The 27,918-nt window shown below is 44.8% G+C and overlaps 1 protein-coding gene across 1 annotated transcript in view; it reads left to right on the forward strand.

Moving 5' to 3' along the window:
• raly (RALY heterogeneous nuclear ribonucleoprotein) overlaps positions 1–27,918 on the forward strand; it is a 106,617-nt gene that overhangs the window by 39,015 nt on the left and 39,684 nt on the right. The window contains exon 2 of the mRNA XM_068048859.1: positions 25,854–26,118. Within this exon, the coding sequence (XP_067904960.1) occupies positions 25,863–26,118 (256 nt within the window). The 5' untranslated portion in view covers positions 25,854–25,862. The remainder of the gene's footprint in view (positions 1–25,853; positions 26,119–27,918) is intronic.

A 27,918-nucleotide genomic window follows, 5' to 3' on the forward strand; every position in this document is an offset into this window, starting at 1 on the left:
TGGAGTACTGTGTACAGTTTTGGTCCCCGTATTTAAGAAAGGATATACTGGCATTGGAGGCAGTTCAAAAGAGATTCACTGGGCTGATTCCTGGGATGAAGCGGTTGACTTATCACGAACGCCTAAACAGGTTAGGTCTTTATTCATTAGTGTTTAGAAGAATGAGAGGTGACCTTATTGAAACATACAAGATTCTGAGGGGGCTTGACAGGGTAGATGTTGAGAAGATGTTTCCACTAGTGGGGGAATCTCGAACTAGGGGACGTAGTTACAGAATAAGGGGACACTCATTTAAAACTGAGAAACGAAGGAATTTCTTCTCTCAGAGGGTAGTGAATGTCTGGAATTCTCTACCCCAGAGAGTTGTGGAGGCTAGATCACTGAAAGTATTTAAAGAGGAGGTAGATAAATTTTTGAAATATCGGGGAGTTGAGGGCTATGAGGAGCTGGCACGAAAGAGGAGTTGAGGTCTGGGGCAGATCAGTCATGATCTTATTGAATGGCGGGGCAGGCATGAGGGGCCGAATAGCCTACTCCTACTCCTATTTCTTATGTTCTTACATTTGAGGTGTGGCTGTGGTCTACCTAGAGAGAGGAAAAGACACTGGCAAAGAGGAGTTGCTACTTTCTGAGGAGGAAGCCCTTGCTTTTGAAAGGTAGCAGATTCCTATTGCCTCCAGCCTCTGAAGAGTCCCAGCCTCAAGTGATTCCTATTGCCTCTTGTGTTTTGGGAGATCCTGAAATCTCAAGAAAGTTTCTATTGCTAAACTTCTACTTCAAAACCCAAGCAGACCTGTTGCTATACCCTTTCACTGCCTGCTGCAGACAAACTGCCTTGAGAGCCTGCCCATCACAGACTGTTCATCAGCCTCGCCTGGAAAGACTTTGAATGGCATCCGACTATTCAACTCTGGGACACCTCACCTTACCAGAAACATCCTACCAGAATGTGATTAACTCAATCATTTTATTTTTTTTCTTTTTATTCCTAAGAAACAGCTGTAAACCAAAACATCCTTTCCCCACCAGTTAACCGTTTAAAAAAAAAATCTATGTGCGTGTGCATGAGGGTTAGGAAGAATAAGTTTGAAAAGAGTCCTTTCGCATAGAGTTCTCTCATTATTGTTTAAGACTTAGTTTATTAATAAATAGTTAATTTTGTTGTTGTTTAAAGAAACCTGGTTTGGTATGCTTTATTCTGGGGTCAAATAGAGTGTTTAACTTGGCTATTCTCTGGTAGGTGGGAAACTTTACTAATATACTATGACCTGTGAAGCAGTGGGACTGAATGAACAGTGCATTACTCCCGCCTTCAATAATGCAGCACTCCCTCTGTACTGGAGATATCAGCCTAGACTACTTGCACAAGATCCAGACTCAGCCTACTCATCGAAAGGTGACATTACAACCAAGTAAGCCAAGGTGACACATACTGATTTAGACATGATCTGGCATAAAAAGATCTAAATTTGAACCCAGTTTGGATTCACTGAAGCATGAAGGTGGCCTCCTATGTAGTGAGACACGATGGGATTATTTTGGTCTACTGATTCCGTGAGCACTGTTATTTTTCAGTAGGTCTCTATTAGCTCATGGTGTCTGTCAAGAGGACACAATCAAGCGTGTATATAAAACCCTGGTTAGACCACACTGAGAATACTGCACACAATTTCATTCTCCGTGTTAGAGACAGGATATAAAAGCATGGGTAAAGGAGTAAAAAAGATTCACAAGGATGATACCAGAAATAAGAGGTTATAGGTATCAGGAAAGGTATCTAGAAAATAGAAGACTGAGCAATGACCTGATAGAGGACTTTAAAGTTATGCAAGAATTGTATAGGGTAGACGTAGAGAAGATATTTCCACTTGTGGGGGAGTCCAGAACTGGGGGTCATAAATATAATAAATGTTTAATAAATTAATACTAAAATATCCAATAGGGAATTGAGGAGAAACTTCTTCACCCAGAAAGTGGTGAGAATGTGGAATTCATGACCACAAGGAATAGTTGAGGTGCCTAGCATAGATACATTTAAGGGGAAGCTGGATGAACGCATGAGGGAGAAAGGAGTAGAAGGATATGTTGATAGGGTTAGGTGGGAGGAGGCTTGTGTGGCGCATAAACATAAGCACGGACCAGTTGGGCCGAATGGCCTGTTTCTGCACTGCAAATACTTTGTAACACTTTCAGGAAGTTTTAGTCTTGTTCTTGTTACCAATAATCAGTTCTCTATGGTGTGGCACACAGGGAGTTGAGATCAATTACAGGTGAATCAGAGTTAGGGGGACAGGGGATAATTGAACAGGGGTGTGCAGATATAATTCAGCCCCCATTCTGAAGTGGTACAGTCTGACCTTATTTTTTCCTTTTCCAGTATAAGTTCCTATGTCCCCATTTATAGTGAAAACCAGCTGTGTAAACTTGTCATGCTGTAATTACACCCTCTGCAGCACTGCCACTGGTGGGAAGGTGGAATTACAGCGTGACATGTTTACATGGATAGTGGCCATTTTAATTGGTTACAGAATTTATATAGGGACAGTTGACAGGAAGTGTGGACAGATATATTTCTAATATATTATTAGATTGTTATTAGGAAATGCTTGAGCAGGAGGTTTTTCCAATTATGAAGCGTTTTAATAGGGCATATTGAGAGAGACTATTTCACCTGGTTGGATGTTTTTGATGAGAGGTCATAACTTAAGATTGTCACCAAGTGAGCAGGAAAACCAATGAGGGTAGAATTCTTAGCCTGTGATATTTTTTTATCACAGTTGAGGCAGAGATGGTAGGAATTTGAAGTGAAGAGTGGATAAATATTTGAAGCAGAGGAGGATTTAGTGCCATGGGGAGAAAGTAGGATTAGCTTCAGGTTGTTCTAGCAAACAGCCGGCACAGACACCGTGCGTTTATATTGTAAAGAAGAACTTGCGTTTCTATAGCAACCTCAGGACAACCCAAAGCATTTCACGGCCAATGAAGTACTTTGGAAGTACGAAAGAAAAGTGGAGAGAGAAACAGAGTTAACGTTTCAGGTCTTTGACCCGGAAGGATACAGATCTGAAACGTTAACTCTCTGCTTTTCCCTCTATAGATGCTGCCTGACCTGTGAAATACTTTTGAAGTATAGTTGTAGGAAATGCGGCAGCCAATTTGCGCACAGCAAGATCCCACAACCAGCAGTGTGATGATGTTCAGATAACCTGTCTTCGTGTTGTTGGTTGGGTGATAAATATTGGCCAGGACATTGGAGAGAACTCAACTGCTACTCTTCAAGATAGTGTCAATGGGGTGAAGACTTTGAAGATACGTAATATGAATTTTACCAATGAGAAAGTTCCTTCTCCTTCTTCCCTGGGTTTGCCAATTCTGGTTGGACATATTCCTGGAGTTTCATCATGCCCTCCCGCTTTCACCTCCCCGCCTCCACCGTGCCACTATTGGTCACCCATCTTGTCCATCTCACGGTGCCTCGTCTACCCACTGCCAAAAAAAAGGGAATGTCCATTATCTGACTGGGAGATTCCTGACTGTCAGTAAAACAACCTTTTTTCCTTTAGAGTCATTTATGGCCAAAAAGGAAGCCATTCAGCCCATTGGGTTCATGCCAGCTCTCCGCAGAGCAATCCAGTCAGTCCCACTCCCCTGCTCGATCCCCGTAGCCCTGCAGATTCAGGTGGCCATGCAATTTCCTTTTGACGGTCATTGATTGTCTCCGCTTTCACCATTCTCTTGGGTAACATGTTCCATTTTAAATATTTTTTAAAGTAAGAAACAAAAATGAAGAAAACATTTTTTTTTTGTAATGCCACTTTGCTTTTTGCCCTGGAGATGAATCATAAAATCCTGGAGATTCCAGAACAATCCTGGAGGGTTGGCAAATCCAGCTACAGCTGTCACCTCAAAGGGGGCAGCTGGTTAAAAATCTAGGATGTAAAGTTAGGAAGGTAGGAAAGGAAGAGGCCTTTCAGCTCCTCAAGCTTGTTGCATCATTCAATTAGATCATGGCTGATCTGTATCTTCACTCCACCTACCCACCTTGGATCCGTACCCTTAATACTCTTCCCTAACAAAAATCTATCCATCTCAGTTTGGAAATTTTCAATTAACCCCCAGCCTCAACAGCTTTTAGGGAGAGAGTTCCAGGTTTCCACAACCCTCTGTGTGAAGAAGTGCTTCCTGACATCACGCCTGAACAGCCTGGCTCTAATTTTAAGGTTATGTCCCCTTGTTCAGGACTCCCCCCACCAGAGGCTATAGTTTTTCTCTATCTACCCCATCAAATCTTTTAATCATCTTACAAACCTTAATTAGATCACCCTTTAATCTTCCACACTGAAGGAAAGACAAACACAGTGCTGGTTGATAGGTTAATTGGTCATTATAAATTGCCCCTAGTATAGGTAGGTGGTAGGGAAATATAGGGACAGGTGGGGATGTGGTAGGAATATGGAATTAGTGTAGGATTAGTATAAATGGGTGGTTGATGGTCGGCACAGACTCGGTGGGCCGAAGGGCCTGTTTCAGTGCTGTATCTCTACAACTAAAAAAAACTAAAACGGTCTACAAAACCTCTCGTCATAATTTAACCATTTTAGCCTCGGTATCATTCTGGTGAAAAAATGTTTGCATTTTCCTTTATTTACCTCGAAGGAACAGAGTAAAACTTTACAGACGTCTTTGTGATATATGAAGTGAGTTGAGTCCATGCAAATTGTACATGGTCTGTAAATCAATTGCCTTTTTTATTCAAGGCTTTTTTTTTAAATGTCCTTCCGAGTTTTGATTGTGGTGTGTTGTCATCAGCTTTGTTTGGACAAAGTTATGGCTAACTGTTTCTAACACTGGTGAGAAAGAAGTTGCATTTATATAGCACCTTTCACAGCTTGAGGATGTGTCAAATCTCTTTACAGTCAAAGCCTCAATTTTAAAATTCTCAGCCTTATTTTCAAATCTCTCCAGGGCCTGGCCCTCCCTATCCCTGTAAACTCCTCTAGCCCTAAAACTCTCTGAGATCTCTCTTCTCCAATTCTGGCCTTTTTCATATTCCCAATTTTAATTGTACCACCATTGAGAGGTTTACTTTCAGTTGCCTTGGTCGTAAGCTCTGGAATTCTCTATTCCATCTCTCTATCTCTCTTTCCTCCTTTAAGATACTTCTTAAAACCTGCCTCTTTGCCCAAGCTTTTGGTCATCTGTCCTAATATCTCCTTTTGTGGCTCAGTGTCATATTTTGTTTTATAACGCCCCTGTGAAGCACCTTAGGACATTTTATTATGTTAAAGGCACTATATAAATTCAGGTTTTGGATGTTGTTGAAGTGTAGTCACCTGTAATGTAGGAAACACAGACAAACACCAATGAAATGAATGATCAGATCATCTGTTTAGGTGTTGGTTGAGGAGAACTCCCATGCTCTTCTTTAGAAGAGTGTCATGCAACCTTTTACGTCGACCGTAGAGAGCAGGTGGGGTCTTGGTTTAGTGTCTCATTCTAAAGACAGACCGTCTGACAGTGCAGCACTCCCTCAGTACTGACACTGGGATTGTCGGCCTGGATTCTGCACTCCATTTTCTGGAGTGGAAAACATGACAACCTAATTCAGGGACAAGAGTACTATCCCATTGAGTCATGATTGACAACATTGTGCTTGTTATGACATGTTGTCTGGATGCCAGGAAGAGAGTGGGACTGAAAGTGGCAGCTGGGATCCTGCTTTTTCATTTGGAAGTCCTAGCAATTCCATGCTGGATACCAATGGGGTAATTGATTGAGGCTCCTTTGGTTGCATTGATCTCTGCTAGAAGCAGGCACAGGTCACCGATGTAACCATTGTCCCCCTGCCCACACTCACTGGTGTTGAGGCCTCTCAATATTACATACAATCACATTGAACATACAACACAGAAAGAGGCCATTCAGCCCAGCTGATCCATACCAGTGTTTATGTTCCACACGAGCCTCTTCCCACCCCTCTTCATCTAAGCCCCCCTCAACATACCCTTCTATTCCTTTCTCCCTCATACTTATCTAGCTTCTCTTAAAATGCACCTATGCTATTCACCTCCATCATAGAATTATAGAAGACGGCAAAGATGACCATTCGGCCCATTGTGTCTGTGCCAGCTGAAAAAGAGCTATCCAGCCTCGGCCCACCTTTCAGCTATTGATCTGTAGCCCTGTAGGTTGCACTTCAAGTGCAGATGCAAATATTTTTTCTAAATTCGATGTGGGTTTCTGCCTCTTCCACCCTTTCAGGCAGTGAGTTGCAGACCCCCACCACCCTCTGGGTGAAAATATTTCTCCTCGACTCAACTCCCCTCTAAAACTTCTAGCAATTACTTTAACTCTCTGCCCCCTGGTTATTGACCTCTCTGCTAGAGAAATAGGACATTCCTATCCACACTATCTAGGCCCCTCATAATTTTATATACTTCAATTAAATTTCCCCTCAGCCTCCTCTGTTCCAAAGAAAACAACCCCAGCCGATCCAATCTTTCCTCATAACTAAAATTCTCCATTCCTGGCAACATCCTTGTAAATCTTCCCTGCACCATCTCGAGTAAAATCATATCCTTCCTGTAATGTGGAAGCCAGAACTGTACGCAGTACTCTAGTTGCGGTTTAAGTCTTATTTTATGCAGTTTGAGCATAACCTTCCTGCTCTTATATTTAGTGCCTTGGCCAATATAGGAAACTATCCCATATGCCTTCTTCACCCCCTTATTTACCTGTTCTGCTATCTTCAGGGATCTGTGAACATTCACTGCAAGATCCCTATGTTCTGACATTTCTCAGAATCCTACCATGATAATTAATTTTCTTGCCTTGTTTGTCCCTCTCAACAGTGGTGTAGTGGTAATGTCACTGTGCCAGTAATCCAGAACTCCAGGCTAATGCCCTGGTGACATGGATTCAAATCTCACCACGGCAGCTGGTGTAATTTAAATTCAGTTAATTAATAAAAATCCGGAATTGAAAGCTAGTCTCAGTAATGGTGCCATGAAACTATCACCGATTATTGTAAAAACGCATCTGGTTCACTAATGTCCTTTAAGGAAGGAAATCTGCCATCCTTACCTGGTCTGGCCTACATGTGACTCCAGACCCACATCAATGTGGTTTACTCTTAACTGCCCTCTGAAACAGCCTAGCAAGCCACTCAGTTGTCAAGGGCAATTAGGGATGGGCAACAAATGCTGGCCTTGCCAGTGATGCTCACATTCCATGAAAGAATTAAAAAAACACCTCCAGATTGAATTCTATTTACCATTTTTCAGCCCACCTGACCAGTCCATTGATACCTTCCTGCAGTCTACAGCTTTCGGTATGTGCATTTGTTATGACCAAGGTGCACTGTCAATCCTTTTTTTTAATTTGTTTCGTGGGATGTGGACATCGCTGGCAAGACCAGCAGTTATTGCCTATCCCTAATTGCCCTTGAGAAGGTGGTGGTGAATTACCTTCTTGAGCCACTGCAGTCCATCTGGGGTGGGATTTGATCCAGTGACAGTGAAGGAATGATGATATAATTCCAAGTAAGGATGGTGTGTGGCTTGGAGGGGAACTCTCATCTGCCCATGCATCTGCTGCCCTTGTCCTTCTAGGTGGAAGAGGTTGAGGGTTTGCAAGGTGTTGAAGGAAGCTTGGTGAGTTGCTGCAGTACATCTTGTATATGGCTCTCACTGCTGCCACTGTGTGTTGGTGTTGGAGAGTGAATATTTGTGGATGGGGTGCCAATCAAGTGGGTTGCTTTGTCCTGGATGGTGTCGAGCTTCTTGAGTGTTGGAGCTGCACCCATCCAGGCAAGTGGAGAGTATTCCATCACGCTCCCGACTTGTGCCTTGTAGATGGTGGACAGGCTTTGGGGAGTCAGGAGGTGAGTTACTCGCCGCAGAATTTCCAGCCTCTGACCTGCTCTTGTAGTCACTGTATTTTATGTGGCTGTTCCAGTTCAGATTCTGGTCAATGGTAACTCCCAGGATGTTGATAGTGGGGGTTTCAGCAATGGTAATGCCGTTGAATGTCAAAGAGAGATGGTCAGATTCTCTTTTGTTGGAGATGGTCATCGCCTGGCACTTGTGTGATCTGAATGTTACTTGCAGCAATGTCCTGGAGCTGAGATGATTGACTTCCAACAACCACAACCGTCTTCCTTTGCGCTAGGTATGACTCCAACCAGTGGAGAGTTTTCCCCTGATTCCCATTGACCTCAGTTTTGCTAGAGCTCTTTGATGCCATACTCGGTCAAATGCTGCCTTGATGTCAAGGGCAGTCATTCTCACCTCACCTCTTGAGTTCAACTCTTTTGTCCATGTTTGGACCAAGTTTGTAATGAGGTCTGGAGCTGAGTCGCCCTGGCGGAACCCAAACTGAGCGTCAGTGAGCAGGTTGCTGCTGTTTGTGGCAATTTCTCTATTTATTATATGACTATCTAAAATTACCAGAAATAAACTTCAGACTAGCCCTTGGTCTGGACAAAAAAATCTCAATTACTCACTAATCATCTCCTTCCCTGCTGCTGGCATCATTTTAGGTGTCTTTTACCTCTCTCCTTGGCACTCGTGCTCTCCTAGCTCCAAGTCCTCTGATTGAAGACAACTCTCAGGGATTCACTACTAATAACTCTCCTGCCAATCTGCTGCTCCACCTCCAAACTCTCTCAGCTATGCACTCCCTTACCTCCGGGCTCTCTGATTCTTTCTTAGAAACCTACCTCTGAAAGACACTTTTGCTAACTCTGCCGCCCTGTTTCCCTGTTGGATTCTCACATTGTTCTCCTCAGGCTTGTGTTTTCCACTTGATACTGCATGTGGTAGTGAGTTCCACATTCTAGCCATACTCTTGGTCATGAAGTTTCTCCTGAAATCCTCTTTGGATGTATTGGTAACAATCTGATATTAATGGCCCCTAATTTTGGACTCCCCCTTAAGAGTAAACATCTTTTCTATATCTACCCTATTAAATCCCCTCATAATCTTAAAGACCTCTACTGGGTCACTCCTCAGCCTTTTTTCTAGTGTAAAGAACTCCAGCTTGTTCAGTCTTTCCTGATGGTTGCAACCTCTCAGTTCTTGTAGCACCCTTGTAAGCATTTTTGAATATTCTCCAATTCCTCGAAATGCTCTTTGTAACTGTGTGTTAGTCAATCAATTTTAGCAGCAGCAGAGCTTGATGAACTCCATACAGCTTCCCATTCCCTGGCCTTGCTTTACCCTATTTACAGTTTCAGATTTAGCAAGAAATAAAGATTTGCATTTATATAGCGTCGTTCACGACCACAGGACATGTGCTTTACAACCAATGAAGTACTTTTGAAGTGTAGTCACTGTTGTAATGTAGCAGCCAATTTTCACACAGTAAGATCCCACAAACAGCAATGTGATAAATGAACAAATGATCTATTTTGGTGGTGTTGATTGAGGGATAAACATTGGCCAGGATACCAGGTCACCAGGTCAAACTCTCCTGCTCTTCTTGGAAATAGCCCCATTGGATCTTTTACATTTTACCTGAGAGGGCAGACAGGGCCGTGGTTTAACGTCTCATCTGAAAGGCAGCACCTCCGGCAGTGCAGCACTCCCTCAGTACTGCACTGGGAGTGCCAGCCTAGATTTTTGTGCTCAAGTCTCTACAGTGGGATTCGAACCCACAACTTCCTGACTCTGAGGCGAGAGAATGCTACCGGCTGAACCTCAGCATCGTAAAGGGGCATCGAGGTGACCGACGTAAGGGAGAAGAGCTTTGTGGTTGTGAAATACTTTGTCCAATCAGCTACCAGTGTCGTAAAAATTTATAATCATGAGGTGTCAGCTATGGTTCAATGAGGACACTCTCACCCGTGGTTGTGGATTCAAATCCCCCTCCAGATATGAGTGCATAATCTAGGCTGACACTCCATTGCTGAACTGAAGGAGTGCTGCACTGTTGCAGGTGCCGTCTTTCAGACGAGGTGTTGAACCGAGACCCCCCACCTGCCTTCTCGGGTGGGCATAAAAGATCCCACAGCCACCATTCGGAGAACAGCAGGGGAGTTCTCGCCAGTCTCCTGGTCAATATTTAACCCTCAACCAACATCATTAAAAAACAGGCTATCTAGTCATTGCTGTTTGTGGGAGCTTGCTGTGTGCAAATTGGCTGCTCGTGTTTCCAGTGTTACAAAAGTGACTGTACTTCATTGACTGTAAAACGCTTTGGGACATCCCAAGGCTGTAAAAGACACAGTATAAATGCAAACCACTGAAATGCACAAAGAAAAATCAGATTTTATCTCCCAAGAAAGGTGTAGATATTTATAAACGGATGCTTGAAGCATTAAAAATCTTCCTTCCATCAAAGTGAAATTTTAAGGAATACGATGTAATGCAGCTTAATTGGATTTGTAATTAAGATTTCATCCTTGATCATTTTAAATTATAAATTATATGGCCTGTAGAGAGAGAGATAAAAAAGATAGTGTTCTTAATGAGTTGTTCTGTGTCACAATCGCTATGGGCTGGGTCAAGATAGCTGCCTGGGGACTTCTACATGAGATGGCTTCCACTTAACTCAGCAGAGTCCACACTCGGTGATCTATTGCTTGCATTAAATTCTAAGCTAACACATGGTTAAAGACTCTACAGTTAGAGAAGATGTATCAGCCCCGGGTTTAATTTATTATCAGCTGTTAGTTGTTTCAGAGGTGTCTCAGGAGTCCGGAGATAGGTTTTACGCATTTGGTGGTTCATCTCTCCGCATTGTAATTCATTCCCTTTCGGATATTTAAGAGAGTTGGCAACAGGCCATGCATGGATGGTGGAAAGTTTCAAAAAATGGAAGTATTTCCTCTGGCAAGGGAGGCAATCTGTCTTATCAACGACTGTTATCAGAGTCGACCCCACTACAGTGAGTGCTCAGTGGGGAGTGGGTGTCTTACGCTTGTTGGTGCCTTCAAGAATGTTTCCAATAATAATATGTACATAGTTTTTAATTATTTATCATTGAATAACATCCTTACTGTGATGTATGATTCCATGAATCTGACATTCTATCAATGAAGCCCATCAGACCAGCTATGCTGTGCATTGAATTAACATTTGGGTCATTGGGCCCACTCCATCATATTAGCCTTGACAGCTCTAGCTTTCCAATCACAATTCCCTGCCCTGTCTCCATATCCTGGAATATTCTTTCTTTCTAAGTAAGTTTCTATCTCCCTTTTAAACACCTCCATTGGTTTGGATTCCATAACCATCTGCAGCATCCATTCTTAATTCAAGTTTTCTGTTGAGGCCACATGTCACAGAATCACAGAATTGTTTCAGCACAGAAGGAGGCCATTCGGCCTGTCATGTCTGGGGAGTGTTGCTGAGCAGAGAGATCTTGGGGTGCAAGTACATAGTTCGCTGAAAGTGGCAACACAGGTAGACAGGGTGGTGAAGGAGGCGTATGGCAAGCTTGCCTTCATCGGCCGAGGCATTGAGTACAAGAGTTGGGACGTCATGTTACAGTTGTACATGACGTTGGTTAGGCCGCACTTGGAGTACTGTGTGCAGTTCTGGTCGCCGCAATACAGGAAAGATGTGAATAAGCTAGAGAGGGTACAGAAAAGATTCACAAGGATGTTGCCTGATTTGGAGGGCTTGAGTTATAAAGAGAGATTGGATAGGCTGGGTCTGTTTTCCCTGGAGCGAAGGAGGCTGAGAGGAGACATGATAGAGGTATATAAAATTATGAGAGGCATAGATAGGGTAGATAGCCAGAGTCTGTTTCCCATGGTAGGGGTGACTAAAACTAGAGGGCATAGATTTAAGGTGAGAGGGAGGAGGTTTAAAGGGGATTAAAGGGGTAAATGTTTCACACAAAGAATAGTGGGTATCTGGAATGAGCTGCCAGAGGAGGTGGTGGAGGCAGGAACAGTAGCGACATTTAAGAGGCATCTGCACAGGTACTTGAATGAGCAAGGCATAGAGGGATATGGAATTAATGCAGGCAGGTGGGATTAGTATAGATAGGCATTATGGTCGGCATGGATGCGGTGGGCCGAAGGGCCTGTTTCTATGCTGTACGACTCTATGACTCCAAGACACTCTCTTAGGCAGTGCATTCCAGATCCTAACCACTCACTGCATGAAAAAGTTTTTCCTCATGTCACTAATGATTCTTTTGCCAATTACCTTAAATTTGTGCCCTCTTGTTCTCGATCCTTTTACCAATGGGAACAATTTTTCCCGATCTACTCTGTCCAGTGAGACGCCATTCAGCCCATTTACAGGTAGCCTCCACACCTGAAACAGGCAAGTGCTCTGGCCACCCTTCTCAGGACCCTACCTACGATGGCAGTCGGAGGAGCCGCCTGTGTCAGTGGTATCGTCCCATTTCCTCCAGATGAGTTGACTTTAAATCGGCCCCAAATAATTTTTAGGAAGAGAGAAAAGAAATAATTCGTCCCCCTTTCTGACGCAACCCAACCTCCCCTGAAGTATTCCCCGGCCCCACCCTCCCCCCACTCCCCCAGCTTTCACACCATCTGCCTCAATCCCTTCACGCCACAGAATTTCCATTTAATGAAAATATGAACATGTTGGCAATCTGAAATCGGAATAAAGGAAGACTGGAATTATAGAATGGGCAAGTCAGCATCAGAGAGAGGGAGAGAAAGAACAAACCGAGAGAGAGGTTAATATCTGGGGACAATCACTTCATCAGAATAGTTTCTTGAGCCTATTTATATTCTCTGTGTTGACGTTATTCCCTGTAATTTATACCGTTACTTTTCATGGGCCATATTCTCCTCCTCTCTCTCGAATGAGACATTAAATGGAGGCCCTGTCTTCCCACTTTGGGTGAGCATAAACGATCCCATGGTCTTTAAAGAGGAGCAGGGAAGTTCTGCCCAGTGACTTGGTCAATCTTTATTGCTCAACCATCAACAGAAACAGATTATCTGGTCATTATCTCTGTGGGATCTTGCTGTGCATACGTTGGCTGCCACGCTTCCGACAGTAATTACATTTCATAAAGGTACTTGATTGGTTGTAAAGATGCTATGTTCTTCCATTTCTCTGAAGTGCATTTGACCCTAAATGGCTTTAATTCCTGTATAACTGCAGAGGTCTCCGATATTCCCATTCTCATTCCTTGCGGAAATAGCCTGTTACAGATTTCATCCTGTAAGGTGTGGGCATGTTTATGCAGCCCTGAGTGTTTGAGAGAGAGGGGTTGGCTGTTTGACGAACAAGTGCTTCTGTGGTCCTCTCCCTGATGTCAGCTCTGTCTGACAGCTTTAAGCCACAGTCAAAAGCACACGTGAAGTGACACAGTTTGAGATTAGCTGCTGGGGGACAGACTGAACAATGTAATCCCTCAGCACTTCATGTCAGTATGAGTGAGATGGGCGCTGTCCCTCACTCATCCTTTTAGATGATGGCCACACAGTCTGGATCAATTAGGAATGTATACAAGTGTTTGGTCACATGGACTCAGTAATGTTAGCTCCTCAGGCAGTTTTTAATGGTTACTTAGACTGTCTACATTGGAGGGATTTACAAACATATGAACATACATATGAACATATGAATTAGGAGCAGAAGTAGGCCATTCTCTAGCCTGCTCCGCCATTTAATAAGATCATGGCTGATCTGTTTGTGTCTCGAATTCCACATTCCCATCTACCCCCGATAACCTTTGATTCACATGCCTAACAAGAATCTATCTACCTCCACCTTAAAAATATTCAATGACCTCGCCTCCACCACCTTCTGAGGCAGCATTCCAAAGTCACACAACCCTCAGAGAAAAAATTCTCCTCATCTCTGTCCTAAAAGGGCGTCCCCTAATTTTAAAACAGTGCCCCCTCGTTCTGGACTCACCCACAAGAGGAAACATCCTTTCCACATCCACCTTGTCAAGGTCGTTCAGGATCTTTTATACTTCAATCAAGTCTCCCCTCACTCTTCCAACCTTTTCTCATAAGACAACCCACTCATTCCAGGTATCAATCTAGTAAACCTCCTCTGAACTGCCTCCAATGCATTCGCATCCTTCCTTTAAATAAGGAGACCAAAACTGCACACAGTATTCGAGATGTGGTCTCACCAATGCCCTGTATAACTGAAGCATAACATCCTTACTTTTATTTTCAATTCCTCTCGTAATAAAGGATAGCATTCCATTAGCCTTTATTATTTGCTGTACCTGCATACTAACTTTTTGTGACTCATGCACTAGAACACCTAGATCCCTCTGCACCTTGGAATTCTGCAGTCGTTTGCCATTTAAGTAATACTCTGCTTTTTTTATTCTTCCTGCCAAAGTGAACAACTTCACATTGAAATTAAGGATGAGAATTTTTAAATTAAGGCATTGCTTATCTGGGATCCAGTGTAGGTCAGTGAGCACAGGAGTGATGGGTGAACGAGACTTGGTGCAAATTAGGACATGGACAGCAGAGTTTTAGATGACTTCAAGGTTATGGAAAGTAGAATGTGGGAGACCAGCGAGGAATGAGTTGGAATAGTCAAGTCTGGAGGTAACAAAGGCATGAATGAGGGTTTCATCAGCAGATAAGCTGAGACGGAGCAGAGGCGGGGGATGTTACAGAGGAAATAGGTGGTCTCAGTGATGGCACTGTCATGTGTACAAAAAATGCGACGATAAAAAATTATGGACCAAAACTGAAGAGTTATAAAAATTGATTGTCTTTTTAAAAGATGAACCTTTCTTTTAAAAAGTGAACAATGCTGCTAAAAATGGCTGCATGTGTATTTGAATATGGCCACACTGTTTAGAACAAAGGATGTGTGACTAGGATGAGAGGTGTCAATTGCACCCATCCTACACCCACCCTGAAATATTCCTGTATTGAATGGGGTCCTTCTGGAACAACGAAGGTGTGAAGTAGCCCCATCCTGGGCCATTGTCAGTCACTGCAAGGAAGAAAATCCCGATCTCCCAGCAGAGGATAGATGCAACAATTTTTTACTTTAAAAGGCAGCCCTCGACAGAGGGAAAGAGAGAGAGAGACACACACACACACATCACCAAACAGCGTTTCCAGCAAAGGAGCTGAGAATATCTAGCTAGCCAGAAGGGATGAGCCCTACTGTAGAATTCTACATCTATACCTACACAGCAGTGAATTAGAAGTGTTATAACTGAAGTTAGAGGAGTGCACTGTCTTTTTCTAGTTCCACTTCTCCACTGGTCACAACATATATTTAAATGTTTTACCCAGTTACCGATACAGTTAGTTATATACTTTATTTTAGTTTGAAAATAAAAATCCGTCAATCAGGTTTCTTTAATACAAAATTGTTGATTTATTATAAAACAAGACTTATTCAATAAAGATGCAAAGCTTATTAACATACAGTTTGAAATATGAAAGTATAAATATATACCCTTCTAAAATATCCTAACACACCCCCAAAACATAAAGAAATATGAAAAAAACTGCCTCCGCAGAGATCAACTTAAAAAAAAAAGACTTTGGCCAAGTTATTGTCAATTCTTTAAGAAAAAGGATAAGATATGGAATGTTCCAGATGGCCCTTTGGTCTTGCATCCAGGTACACATAGATGGTTGTCACTGGGATCTTTCTGTAGCAGTTCTGTTCAGGAGATGCGAGGAGTAGTCTTGCAGGCTTTTCGGGGTATTACTGCATCAGTAGTTTCAGCTATCACACTGGATTCTCAGAAGATTTTCCAAAGCAGGTGGAAAAGGATGAGTTGGGTGGCTTCTCTTTTAGCAGGATACACACCAACTGCTCCAAACAAAACCAAAACCCCTGACAGCCATAAATCCAGACATGTGACTTCTCTGAGTCCCAACAGTTTTAGTCCATAAGGCTCCGGCTGTTTACTTAGCTTAAGACATGTGACTTCCAGTAAGTTTTTTTTAAAACAAAGTCCCAAGTGTCCTTCCAGTGACCCTTTTAGAAAAAAACAAGTCCAGGCATCATCTCAGGTATTTTCCACAGTCTTTTAAACACAAGTTCTCAACAAAAAATTAAGAATGGAAGCATCTTCATGACCGAAGAGATCCACTGGGTGGAATTTTGTGCTGGTAGCAGGGGTCTTGATGTCAGGGGAAACTGACGCCGAGATCCCTGTATCCGCTCTTGTACGGAAGGCCCACCGAATTTAGTGCCAATCAGGCACTAAACTGGACAGGGACGGGCTTTCAGTATGATTTAGGACCCCGTTGCTGGAAGTCCCGCCCTTGCAGAGCTGCCGGCCAATCAGAGGCCAGCAGCTGCAACACCACTGCAGAGGCAGTGGCTGTTGCTGTAGCTGCAGCAACTAGACACCGAGGAGCGGCATTGGAACCAGGCTCAAGGTAAGTCAGGACAGGAGTGGTCTCGTGGGGTGGGGGTCAAGGTGGAGGGGTGGAAGGGTGTTGGCAGCAAAGGCTGGGGGTGGCCCTCAGTGGTTCCTCCCCCGCCCCCCCCCCCCCCCACTCCCTGTTCCGATGGTGGGTGTCTCGTTCAGGCACTAAGTGCCTTTGAACGAGGGACACCGCCCCCGCAGCTGGGAAGCAACTTGTATGGGTTTTCGTGCCATGCTTCCTGTATGGTGACGGGGCCACCCGTCGCATGGGTGATTGCGGCTGTGGTGGGAAGAGGCCCTTAATTAGGGGTTAATTACCCAGTTAAGGGCCTCAATTGGCAATGGGGTGGGAAGGCCATTTACAGGCCTTCCTGCCCTGGACGAAATTTCAGCGGAGGTGGAAGGTGGCAGGGTCTCCCCACCACCAACCCTCCCGATTTTTATGCTCTCCAAACCCACCCCGGGGAGAGCATAAAATTCCACCCACTGTCTTCAACCAAGCTAGTTTCGGTAATGATGACCATGACATTACCGAATTGTCGTAAAAACCCTACTGGTTCACTAATGGTCTTCAGGGAAGGAAATCTGCTGTCTTTACCTGGTCTGGCCTGCATGTGACTCCAGACCCACAGCAATGTGGTTGACTCTTGAATGCCGTTTGAAATGGCCGAGCAAGCCTAGTTGTGCAATTAGGGATGGGCAACAAATGCTGGCCTTGCCAGTGACACCCACATCCTGTGAATGAATAAAACAAAAAGAAATGCCAAAGGCAGTAGTAAATGGCTCTCACCTTTTAAAGGCAGGAGCGTTTCAAAGTTCAAATGCAGTGAAGCAGGAGATCTTCAGAATTAACTCAACCATAGTCTCAAGCTGATCTGTGTGGGTTTTTTAAATTGAATTCTCAACAAAATACCATTTTGCAGTTTGATTGTACAGTGCCTGCAGGTGCAGAATGCTGGTACATCCAGTTGTCTGCCTAATGCTGGGAATAACAAAAATCCAACAACATGAGGAAGCTTGGGCTTTGTTCGTCTCTGGGCATCAGTTAGACAGACTCTAAGGGTTCCCAACCCTCCAGGACTGGTCTGGTGTCTCCAGGAATTAAATATTAATCTTCAGGGCACTGCTGAAAACAAAGCCAGGAGAAACATCATAGGGAGGCTTTAGAAAATTGTGTGGTTCCAAAAAAATGTTCTTGAATACTTTTGTTCATTAGTTATAAAAATATTAGGGAGGTGGGGGAAAGGCTAATTGACTGGGTTCCAAAGAAGGGTCACTGACCCGAAACATTAACTCTGCTTCTCTTTCCACAGATGCTGCCAGACCTGCTGAGTGGTTCCAGCATTTCTTGTTTTTATTTCAGATTTCCAGCATCTGCAGTATTTTGCTTTTATTAAGCTAATTGACTGGACTGGGGAGGTTGGGAACAGGATGTCGTAGTGAAGACTCCAGGTGTATGTCTGACCAGAGTGGGCAACCCTACTCCGACTTGGAGTGGGAAGGGTGTGGTGGTGGAATTTTGGGGAGGGGGAGTGGGGTAGGCAGCGGAAGGTTCCTGTGATATGTATCTGAGGGTGGGGAAGGTGTTTGGGGGGCGTGGGGGTAGTTACCCTTCATGATCAGTGGATGGTTTGTTGTGGTGTTGGAGGAGAGAGAGTTTGTGCTGAGTGAGCAACAAGCGCCTGATGGTTCCATCCAGAAAAAGAACCGTGAATTGATTCAGCCGAGAGCTCAGATAACCCGCCTGATTGGGAAACAATGTGTTGAATACTGAAACAGCTGACTGCTTGCTGCTCACCATTTTGTGCGGACCTCCACTTTGTGTGGGCCACCAGTGTTTCCAGTTATCCTTGTAGGAAGGAAGTCACTGCTACCTGGGCCCCTGGAAAAATATGTAGATTTGGGTAAAATATCTGTTTAATGAGCGATTACTGCAGGATTTTGTTTTCTTGTGTTTAATTGTGTTGCTAAATGGTGTTGCTAAGTAGATGATTGATTGGTCTGCAGTGCAGGGACTTGCAAATTAGCTCTTTTATCTTACGGGTGAGAGTGTTTGTTTCAGCTATAATCCTGACTCAAACACTGAAAAAAAAGTTCTTGACAAACGAGAACATTTATCAGGATTTGACGGGCTGTTTTTTTAACATATTATTTAAATGCCCTTGGTTGTTTGACTTGGTGCATGTGAACGTACCTACATACGAACATATGAATCAGGAGCAGGAATAGGCCATTCAGCCCCTCGAGTCTGCTCTGCCATTTAATAAGATCAAGGCTGATCTGATCGTGGCCTCAACTCTACTTTCCCGTCTACCTGCTATAACCTTTGACTCTCTTGTCAATCGAGAATCTAACTCACCCTTAAAAATATTCAATGGCCCAGCCTCCACTGCTCTCTGGGGAAGAGAATTCCACAGACTAACAACCCTCAGAGAGAAAACATTTCTCTCATCTCTGTCTTAAATGGGAGACCCCTTATTTTTAAACTGTGGCCCCTAGTTCTAGTCTTGCCCATGAGTGGAAACATCCTTTCAGCATCCACCCTGTCAAGTCCCCTCAGGGTCTTTTATGTTTCAATAAGATCACCTCTCATTCTTCTAAACTCCAATGGATACAGGCCCAACCTGTCCAACCTTTCCTCGTATGATAACCTGTTGATCCCAGGAATCAGTCAAGTGAACCTTCTCTGAACTGCTTCCAATGCAATTATATCCTTTCTTAAGTAAGGAGATCAAAACTGTACACAGTATTCCAGATGTGAGCTTTATGTAGACTCTTTATGTCCTCTTCACAACTTATTCTCCTACCTATCTTTGTGTCATCTGCAAATTTAGCAACCATACATTTGGTCCCTTCATCCAAGTCATTGATATATATTGTAAATAGTTGAGGCCCCAGCACTGATCCTAATGGCACTCCCGTAGTTACATCTTGCCAACTGGAAAATGCCCCATTTATCCCTACTGTTTCCTGTTAGCTAACCAGTCCTCTATCCATGTTAATATGTTACCCCCTACATAACAAGCTCTTATTTTGTACATTAACCTTTGATGTGGCACCTTATCAAATACATTTTGTAAATCCAAGTACATTACATCTACAGGTTCCCCTTTATCCACATTGCTTCTTACTTCCTCAAAGAACTTTAATGAATTAGACAAACATTGATTTCCCTTTCACAAAACTTGACTCTGCCTGATCACATTAAGAGTTTTTAAGTGCCCTGCTATAACTTCCTTAATAATAGATTCTAGCATTTTCCTTATGATAGATGCTGGGCTAACTGGCCTGCACTTTCCTGCTTTGTGCATTGTGTATCACTCTGTCCCCAAGCCTGTGGCTTTGAGCAGTGGCTGGGACTGAGCAGGTACTTCAGGGCTGGGCATTACTGGGACTCTTCTGCATTGTTTCAATCTCTGTAATCTCCTTCAGTCCCATGACCTCCGAGATCTCTGCGCTTCTCCAGTTCTGGCCTCTTGCACAACCCCCACTTTTATCTCTCCACCATTGGTGGCCGTGCCTTCAGTTGCCTGGGCTCTAAGCTCTGAAATTCCCTCCCTAATCCTCTCCACCTCTCTCTGTCCTCCTCAAGACGCTCCTTAAAACCGGCCTCTTTGACCAAGCTTTTGGTCACCTGCCCAATTATCTCCTTATGTGACTCAGTGTCAAATTTAGTTTGATAACACTCCCATGAAGCACTGTGCGATGTCTTACTATGTTACAAGTGCTATATAAATGCAATTGTTGTTGATTGAAGAGTTCTCTTTCACCCAAGGTTCTGTTGGCCAGCTCTGAGCAGTTCTGGTGCTAATTCAAAGATTGGGGAAATCCCATGTGGCCTGGCCAATGTTTCTCCTTCAATCAGCACTATTGTTTGTGGGATCTTGCTGTACACAAGATGGCTTCTGGTTTGCCCATATAACAAGGCAGTGCACTTCACAGTAACTTCTGGTACATTAAGAAATCTAGAATGTTTCTAAGAGACACGACTGTAATGTTGATCTCGGTTTCTGTGTTTCTATTTTTTTTATCATGACTCCCCACCACCTCCACTGGGCCGAGCTCATGTCATTTACATTTTTAAAAGGGGCATTGCTTCTCCGAAAAAGTGTCAAGTTATGTCTTTTGCCTCGGAGGGGACAAGTGCTGAAAGAGCTATTTGATCGTGATGGCATCACATTCAGTGAGGCAATGATGCATGTTGTCTTATAACCAGTGTCATGCTAGGCCCCTGCCTGCCAAGAATGAGGCACATTAATTTTGTCATGAACATTGATTTTAAACTGTTACTGGAGTGAAGAAAGGACTTGTTAAAAAGATCAGCTGTGGCTGGAAAAGACATTTGAATATTAACAAACAGTGTTTGGAAGGACAAAGCAGCCATTCCCTGACACATTCAACCCATAATGGACTTTTGATTACCAGACATTGAAGGTGCAGGAGCTCGCATTCTAGGTTGACTGCTAAGATGGCCGAATACGCAAACCAATATGGTCAAACAGCTAGTCACATGACTAACCTGCTGGGCAACCTGAGTTTTTTGAATTTGTACAAACAGTTTGAACAGAAAGTTTGTTTGCTCCTGGACTGAGAAGATCTCTCTCCTGTCTGCTCCTGTCTCTTTCTTACAAGCCTCTGAATCCACTGAAGACACATGAACCCCAAGGGAGGAAAGTCTCCTACAGTGAACAAGGTTTAAGAAGAATACTGGGTCCCAATGAAAAGCAAGATCTACCTACAATCAAGGACTCTACAGTGAGCTCGAAGAACTGTAACAAAAACTCTTCAGATATTGCCTCAAACTTTTCCACTTTATTTTTCTTCTCTTTTCTGTCTCTATTTGCATGTGTGTATCGCGTATACATACTAGCGTGGGCACGTCGTGTATCCATAGGCTTCAACCAAATTAGAGTTTAAGTTCAAGTTTAATAAATTTCAACTTTTCTTCTTTAAACCTAAGAAAGCCTGTTTGTGCTGGTTTCTTTGCCTTATAATTGGAAAGCGGTGAACAAGGATTCACCAAGGGGGAGCTCAAAACTCGGTGTGTTTAAAAATAAAACCCTGTTACGGTAAGAGCAGGTGAAGGCTGAGAGGGAACCCTAGACCCCTTTCTCACCGGGTCGTAACACCAGGGAGAAAATAATTTCAGTAAACGCTTTCTCATGAACATGGGGTCCCTTTAGGATGATGCAGTGTGTCAGCTGTGGCTCAGTGGGCAGCACTCTCACCTCTGAGTCAGAAATTTCACTCCAGAGAATTGAGCACAAAATCCAGGCTGACACTCCCAGTGCAGTACTGAGGGAGTGCTGCACTGCCAGAGGTGCTGTCTTTCAGGTGATAAACCGAGGCTCTGTGTGCCTCCTTAGGTGATCGTGAAAGATCCCATGGCATTATTCGAAGGAGAGTGGGGGAGTTGCTGCCTGTGTCCTGGCCAATATTTATCACTCAACCATGTCACTACGAGCAGGTTAAATAGTCACTAAACACATTTGCTGTTGTGGGAGTTTGCTGTGTGCAAATTGACTGCTGCATTTCCCTACAACACAACAACGTCTATCCTACAAAAAGTATTTGGCTATAAAGCTTTGTCATGTGCTGGGATTTATAAATACAAGTTCTTTCTTTCTGAATATGTGTGTTCTGCTGGAAGGAAAGTGGCGTTAATCTGGATTCAATGAATCAAAGACTCAGAGAAGGAACAGCTCTGATGTTTGTTATTCCCAGCTCTGTACAGACCACAAAATAAATTTACACTCTCCAAGCTATTTCTTTGCCGTGAAGCCTTGAGATAAACTATGCCGCAGTAAGATATATGGCCGGGCCTATAGATTGTAAATCACTGTTAGCCTGGGATTCCCAGATATTGAATGCAACAGGATAAAAGCTGATTAATTTTGGAAGCTGAGGTGTTTTCATTTATTTTTACAGGGAAAAAAACATTGCACCATCTGAGATTTGGAGAGTTTTTCTTTAATTGAGGGACAAACCGCACTAAGGCTGGAGAGGAGTGAATGTGATAGAGCCAAGGTTGGGTTTTAAACATCTCTACATGGCGAGGGAGGGAAGGATTCCCACATTCTCCAGGTAGTGGGAGAGATGAGGGTTGAAGGAAGGAAGATAGAAAAGCATTGTTGACGTCAGCTTTGTATTTTAGGGGAGGCAGGAGACTGAAGGCCAGAGGGAAAGGAGCTGAATGTCACTTGCATTCCCAGCGAGAAGGCAGTAACAGTCCCTCAACAATCGTCTCAGTTAACGGAAAACCTCACTTGGGGGGGAGTCCAAATCCAGAGACCATAAATATAAGATAGTTACTAGTAAATCCAATAGGGAATTCAGGAGAAATTTCTCTCCCCAGAGAGTGGTGAGAATGTGGAACTCGCTACTACAGGGAGTGGTTGAGGTGAGTAGTATAGATACATTTAAGGGAAAGTCAGATAAACACATGATAGAGAAAGGAATAGAAGGATATATTGATGGGGTGAGATATGGAGGAGTGGGAGGAGGTTCATGTGGGGTATAAACACCAGCATCAACCAGTTGGGCCAAATGGCCTCTTTCTGTGCTGTAAATTCTACCTAATTCACCGATTAAATGTGTGCTACAACCGCCAGGAGCAGGGGTGGAATCACATGACTGGGTGAAGGTGATCAATAGTTTCCTCTCCCGATTGATCGGTGCAGGAGGATTAGAGCTGAAAGCTGAGATGCAGTCCAAGCTTTCAACTGTCTTGGTAGTCAAACTGATAGCAGCGATTAACTTGAGCTTGCCTCTTTATTCCGTCTCTCTCTCTTTAAAAAACATTAAAGATCGGAACAGGAAATATTCTGTACTCTCAGTGAACCAGCTATTGATCGGGACCAAGCACTGGATCAGTTTTAAAGCCCGTCTGAGTGAAGCAGTGATTAACAAGCAGGGCTCAAACCTCTCGCTGTCTACCTCAATCGGAACACGAGCTCACTGACCTTTCAACTCTGTGCAATGACTCAGCAAAGTGAACGAATCTTTCCACAATGGGCAAGGGGTTACCAACTCTCCAGGATCTGCCTGGAGTCTCCAGGAATTAAAGATTAATCTCTAGGATACTGCTACGAGAAAAAAGTCATAGATTGTATTAAAAAAGTTGTTTTTAAAAAATTTTCTTTGAACACTTTTATTTAATAGTTCAGAAAATATTGGATGCTTGCGAAAACGGCCGTTTAGCTGACAATCAAGGATCATCCAATCGGGTAACAGGGAGTCTAATCCCTTTTCGATTGGTTGTGGGAAGATGGGGAATGGACATGTGGGGGGTGGGACTGTTCACAGCAGGAGGTCACATGATGAAATCTCCAGGAATGCATCCAATAAGAGTTGGCAGCCCAAGGGAGAGCCTGTGATAGGATACAAATGAGGCCCTTCTGTTCCTCTCCCCCACTGCTTAACACCTGGGCAACAGATGCCTCTGGTGGGCCCTCCCAGTGTCGTAATGAGGGAGTGCTGCACTGTCGGAGAGGCAGTACTGAGGGAGCGCCGCAGTGTCGGAGGGTCATTACTGAGGGAGTGCTGTAGTGTCAGAGGGGCAGTACTGAGGGAGTGCTGCACTGTCGAAGGCTCATTACTTAGGGAGGGCTGCACTGTCGGAGGGTCAGTACTGAGGGAGTGCCGCCCTGTCGGAGGGTCATTACTGAGGGAGTGCCGCCCTGTCGGAGGGTCAGTACTGAGGGAGCGCTGCAATGTCGGAGGGTCAGTACTGAGGGAGTGCCGCCCTGTCGGAGGGTCAGTACTGAGGGAGCGCTGCAATGTCGGAGGGTCAGTACTGAGGGAGCGCTGCAATGTCGGAGGGTCAGTACTGAGGGAGCGCTGCACTGTCGGAGGGTCAGTACTGAGGGAGCGCTGCACTGTCGGAGGGTCAGTACTGAGGGAGCGCTGCACTGTCGGAGGGTCAGTACTGAGGGAGCGCTGCACTGTCGGAGGGTCAGTACTGAGGGAGTGCTGCACTGTGGGAGGGTCAGTACTGAGGGAGTGCCGCACTGTCGGAGGGCAGTACTGAGGGAGTGCCGCACTGTCGGAGGGTCATTACTGAGGGAGTGCCGCGCTGTCGGAGGGTCAGTACTGAGGGAGTGCCGCGCTGTCGGAGGGGCAGTACTGAGGGAGTGCCGCGCTGTCGGAGGGGCAGTAGTGAGGGAGTGCCGCGCTGTCGGAGGGGCAGTACTGAGGGAGTGCCGCGCTGTCGGAGGGAAAGTACTGAGGGAGTGCCGCACTGTCGGAGGGGCAGTACTGAGGGAGTGCCGCGCTGTCGGAGGGAAAGTACTGAGGGAGTGCCGCACTGTCGGAGGGGCAGTACTGAGGGAGTGCCGCACTGTCGGAGGGTCAGTACTGAGGGGGTGCCGCGCTGTCGGAGGGGCAGTACTGAGGGAGTGCCACGTTGTCGGAGGGGCAGTAGTGAGGGAGTGCCGCACTGTCGGAGGGGCAGTACTGAGGGAGTGCCGCGCTGTCGGAGGGGAAGTACTGAGGGAGTGCCGCACTGTCGGAGGGGCAGTACTGAGGGAGTGCCGCACTGTCGGAGGGGCAGTACTGAGGGGGTGCCGCGCTGTCGGAGGGGCAGTACTGAGGGAGTGCCGCGCTGTCGGAGGGGCAGTAGTGAGGGAGTGCCGCACTGTCGGAGGGGCAGTACTGAGGGAGTGCTGCACTGTCGGAGGATCAGTTTTTTGTACAAGACATTAAGCTAAGGCTCTGTCCATGCTCTCAGGTGGATGCAAAAGATCCCATTGCACTATTTTGAGGAAGAGTAGGGCAGTTCTCCCTGGTGACTAGGCCAATATTCATCTCTGAACCAACATCACTGAAACAGATTATTGGATCGTGCTCTGTGCAGTTTTTGCTGCATTTCGTACATTACAACATTGAACACATTGCAAAACTATTTCATCTTCCTTTCCCCCAGTCTGTGTCCTCCCAGTATGTGTTTTCCACCCCCCCGTGTGTGTCCCCCCGGTGTGTGCGTCCTCCCCCCTGTGCACCCACCCTGTTTGTCGTTCCCACCTGAGTTGGAGTTGAAATTGCTCTGAAATGAAGCACAGATTGAATAATCAGAGAGATTGTGAGACAGTCAGTGCAGAATGACTGTGTAATGAGATTGAGGGGTGATGTGGAACAGGCAGACACCACCATCTGCTGGTGTAACCCAGTATTGCAGCAGTAATATTAACCTCATTCCATTGTCTTTCGAGATAAGGAGGCCCAAAAGAAAAGAAAAGAAAGAAATTCCCCACAGCAGAAAGCAGCAGTGGAAGGCCTTTAGCCCATGATGATACCTCCTAGTGGAAAGATGGAGCTTCTCATCATATCCTTCGATCCCTTCCCTCTAAACCAATGCATTTTTGACCTCTTCCCAATTTAATGGCCTTTCCTGGTAACTCAATTCCCCTTTGGATAAATAGTTTCCTGAGAGCATCCCAATGCTCTTTATAACCTTTGAAGTACTTTTGTCACTGTTGTAATTCAGGAATAGGAGAATTTGACTAATTTCTGTGCAACGATTTTATCTTTCTTTTAAATTCTAGGCTGTGAAGATGTCGATCAAACTTCAGACCAGTAACATCACCAACAAGAATGACCCACGATCAATCAACTCCCGAGTCTTTATCGGGAACCTCAACACAGCAGTGGTGAAGAAGTCTGATGTCGAGACTATCTTTGGACAGTATGGCAAGGTGGTGGGCTGCTCTGTTCACAAGGGCTACGCCTTTGTCCAGTACACTAATGAGAGGACGGCGCGCGTGGCGGTGGCCGGCGAGAACCGACGCGTACTTGCCGGACAGACGCTCGGTAAGACCGTCAACCGCGGCAGGACAGGTTCGGCTGAGGGCCAAATAGTAATAAAAACTCACGGGCCGGTGATCACTCCCCGGAAAATCGGCGCACGCACAGAATTCCTCCTAACAGGTTCACCGACCCATCTCCCTCACACAAAACAGCGAGTGTGATACAGTTACACACACGCAGCTAGATCTCAACTCTGTGCAATTGCGTCAGAAAGCCGTTTTACATCTCTCTCCATTGGAAATAGAAAGAAGGAAGGAAGGGAGAGAGAGAGAAAGAGAAAGATAGATTGTTATAGCGATTTAGTCCCACTCCCCTGCCCTTCCTTCCAGCCCGACCAGTGGTCCTGAATGTTTCTACCTGGCGTCAATGTGAAATTTGGAACTGTCAGATGTAATAACTCTGCTACTTGCTGGAGCAGTAACACCAGCTCATAGTTGAAAAGTTAAGTTTCTTTAACAAACAGCTCCTGCCTGAGATCTCAGGACCCTGGCAGTTACCCACTCCATAGATCCATTCCCTTTTTGTATAAATAATTCTGCCCTGGCTCCTTAGCAACTCCCCATTTCCCAATCGTCAAATAATTTCTCCTATGTTTCTGTTTTTATTCGGAACAGTTTTTGTTCTGGTATGAATTTTACCAAACTTCCCCTCTTCATTACTGTGAATCTTTCCATTTGGCAGTAATAACCAACCCAGCTTTTACTGAACCTTTATTCTTCACATTGTGTTTGAAAAATCTGGTGGCATCTTTGCTGTCAAGACTGGAGAATAGATTGTAAAAGGGAGATTTATCCCTTTGTAATCATTTCACGCAGTGCTATCCATGTAACTTGTTATAAAAGACAGGACATTGAAACATGTTTATTGAGACCCCCACCCCCGCTTTCTCCCCAGGGCACACCTGGACCCTATTAGTTGTGACAAGAAGATACAGCTGAAAACTGTTAATAAGGCTGATGTACAAATGCATTAATCAGTTAATTGTGCTAATGCGGGAGCTTAAACTTTGAAGAACATAAGGTTCCAATTTTGAGCTTCCAGTCAATAAACACGGCGCAGGAAAATTCCCGGAAATGGAAGCTCAGGGTCGATCCCTCACAAAACACCTATTGCTGCATTCCATCCTTTTTTTTTTATTCATTCATGGGATGTGGGTGTCACTGGCCAGGCCAGCATTTATTGCCCATCCCTAATTGCCCTTGAGAAGGTGGTGGTGAGTTGCCTTCTTGAACCGCTGCAGTCCATGTGGGGTAGGTACACCCACAGTGCTGTTAGGAAGAGAGTTCCACGATTTGACCCAGCGACACTGAAGGAACGGCGATATAGTTCCAAGTCAGGATGGTGTGTGGCTTGGAGGGGTACTTGGTGTTCCCATGCATCTGCTGCCCTTGTTTTTCGAGGTGGTAGAGGTCGCAGGTTTGGAAGGTGCTGCCTGAGTAGCCTTGTTGCACTGCTGTAGTGCATCTTGTAGATGGTACACACTGCTGCCACTGTACGTTGGTGGTGGAGGGAGTGAATGTTTGTAGATGGGGTGCCAATCAAGTGGGCTGCTTTGTCCTGGATGGTGTCGAGCTTCTTGAGTATTGTCAGAGCTGCACCCATCCAGGCAAGTGGAGAGTATTCCATCACACTCCTGACTTTTGCTTTGTAGATGGTGGACAGGCTTTGGGGAGTCAGGAGGTGAGTTACTCGCCTCAGGATTCCTAGCCTCTGACCTGCACTTGTAGCCACGGTATTTATATGGCTACTCCAGTTCAGTTTCTGGTCAATGGTAGCCCCCAGGATGTTGATAGTGGGGGATTC

This window comes from Heterodontus francisci, chromosome 16 (assembly GCF_036365525.1).
Source record: "Heterodontus francisci isolate sHetFra1 chromosome 16, sHetFra1.hap1, whole genome shotgun sequence".
Lineage (NCBI taxonomy): Eukaryota > Metazoa > Chordata > Chondrichthyes > Heterodontiformes > Heterodontidae > Heterodontus > Heterodontus francisci.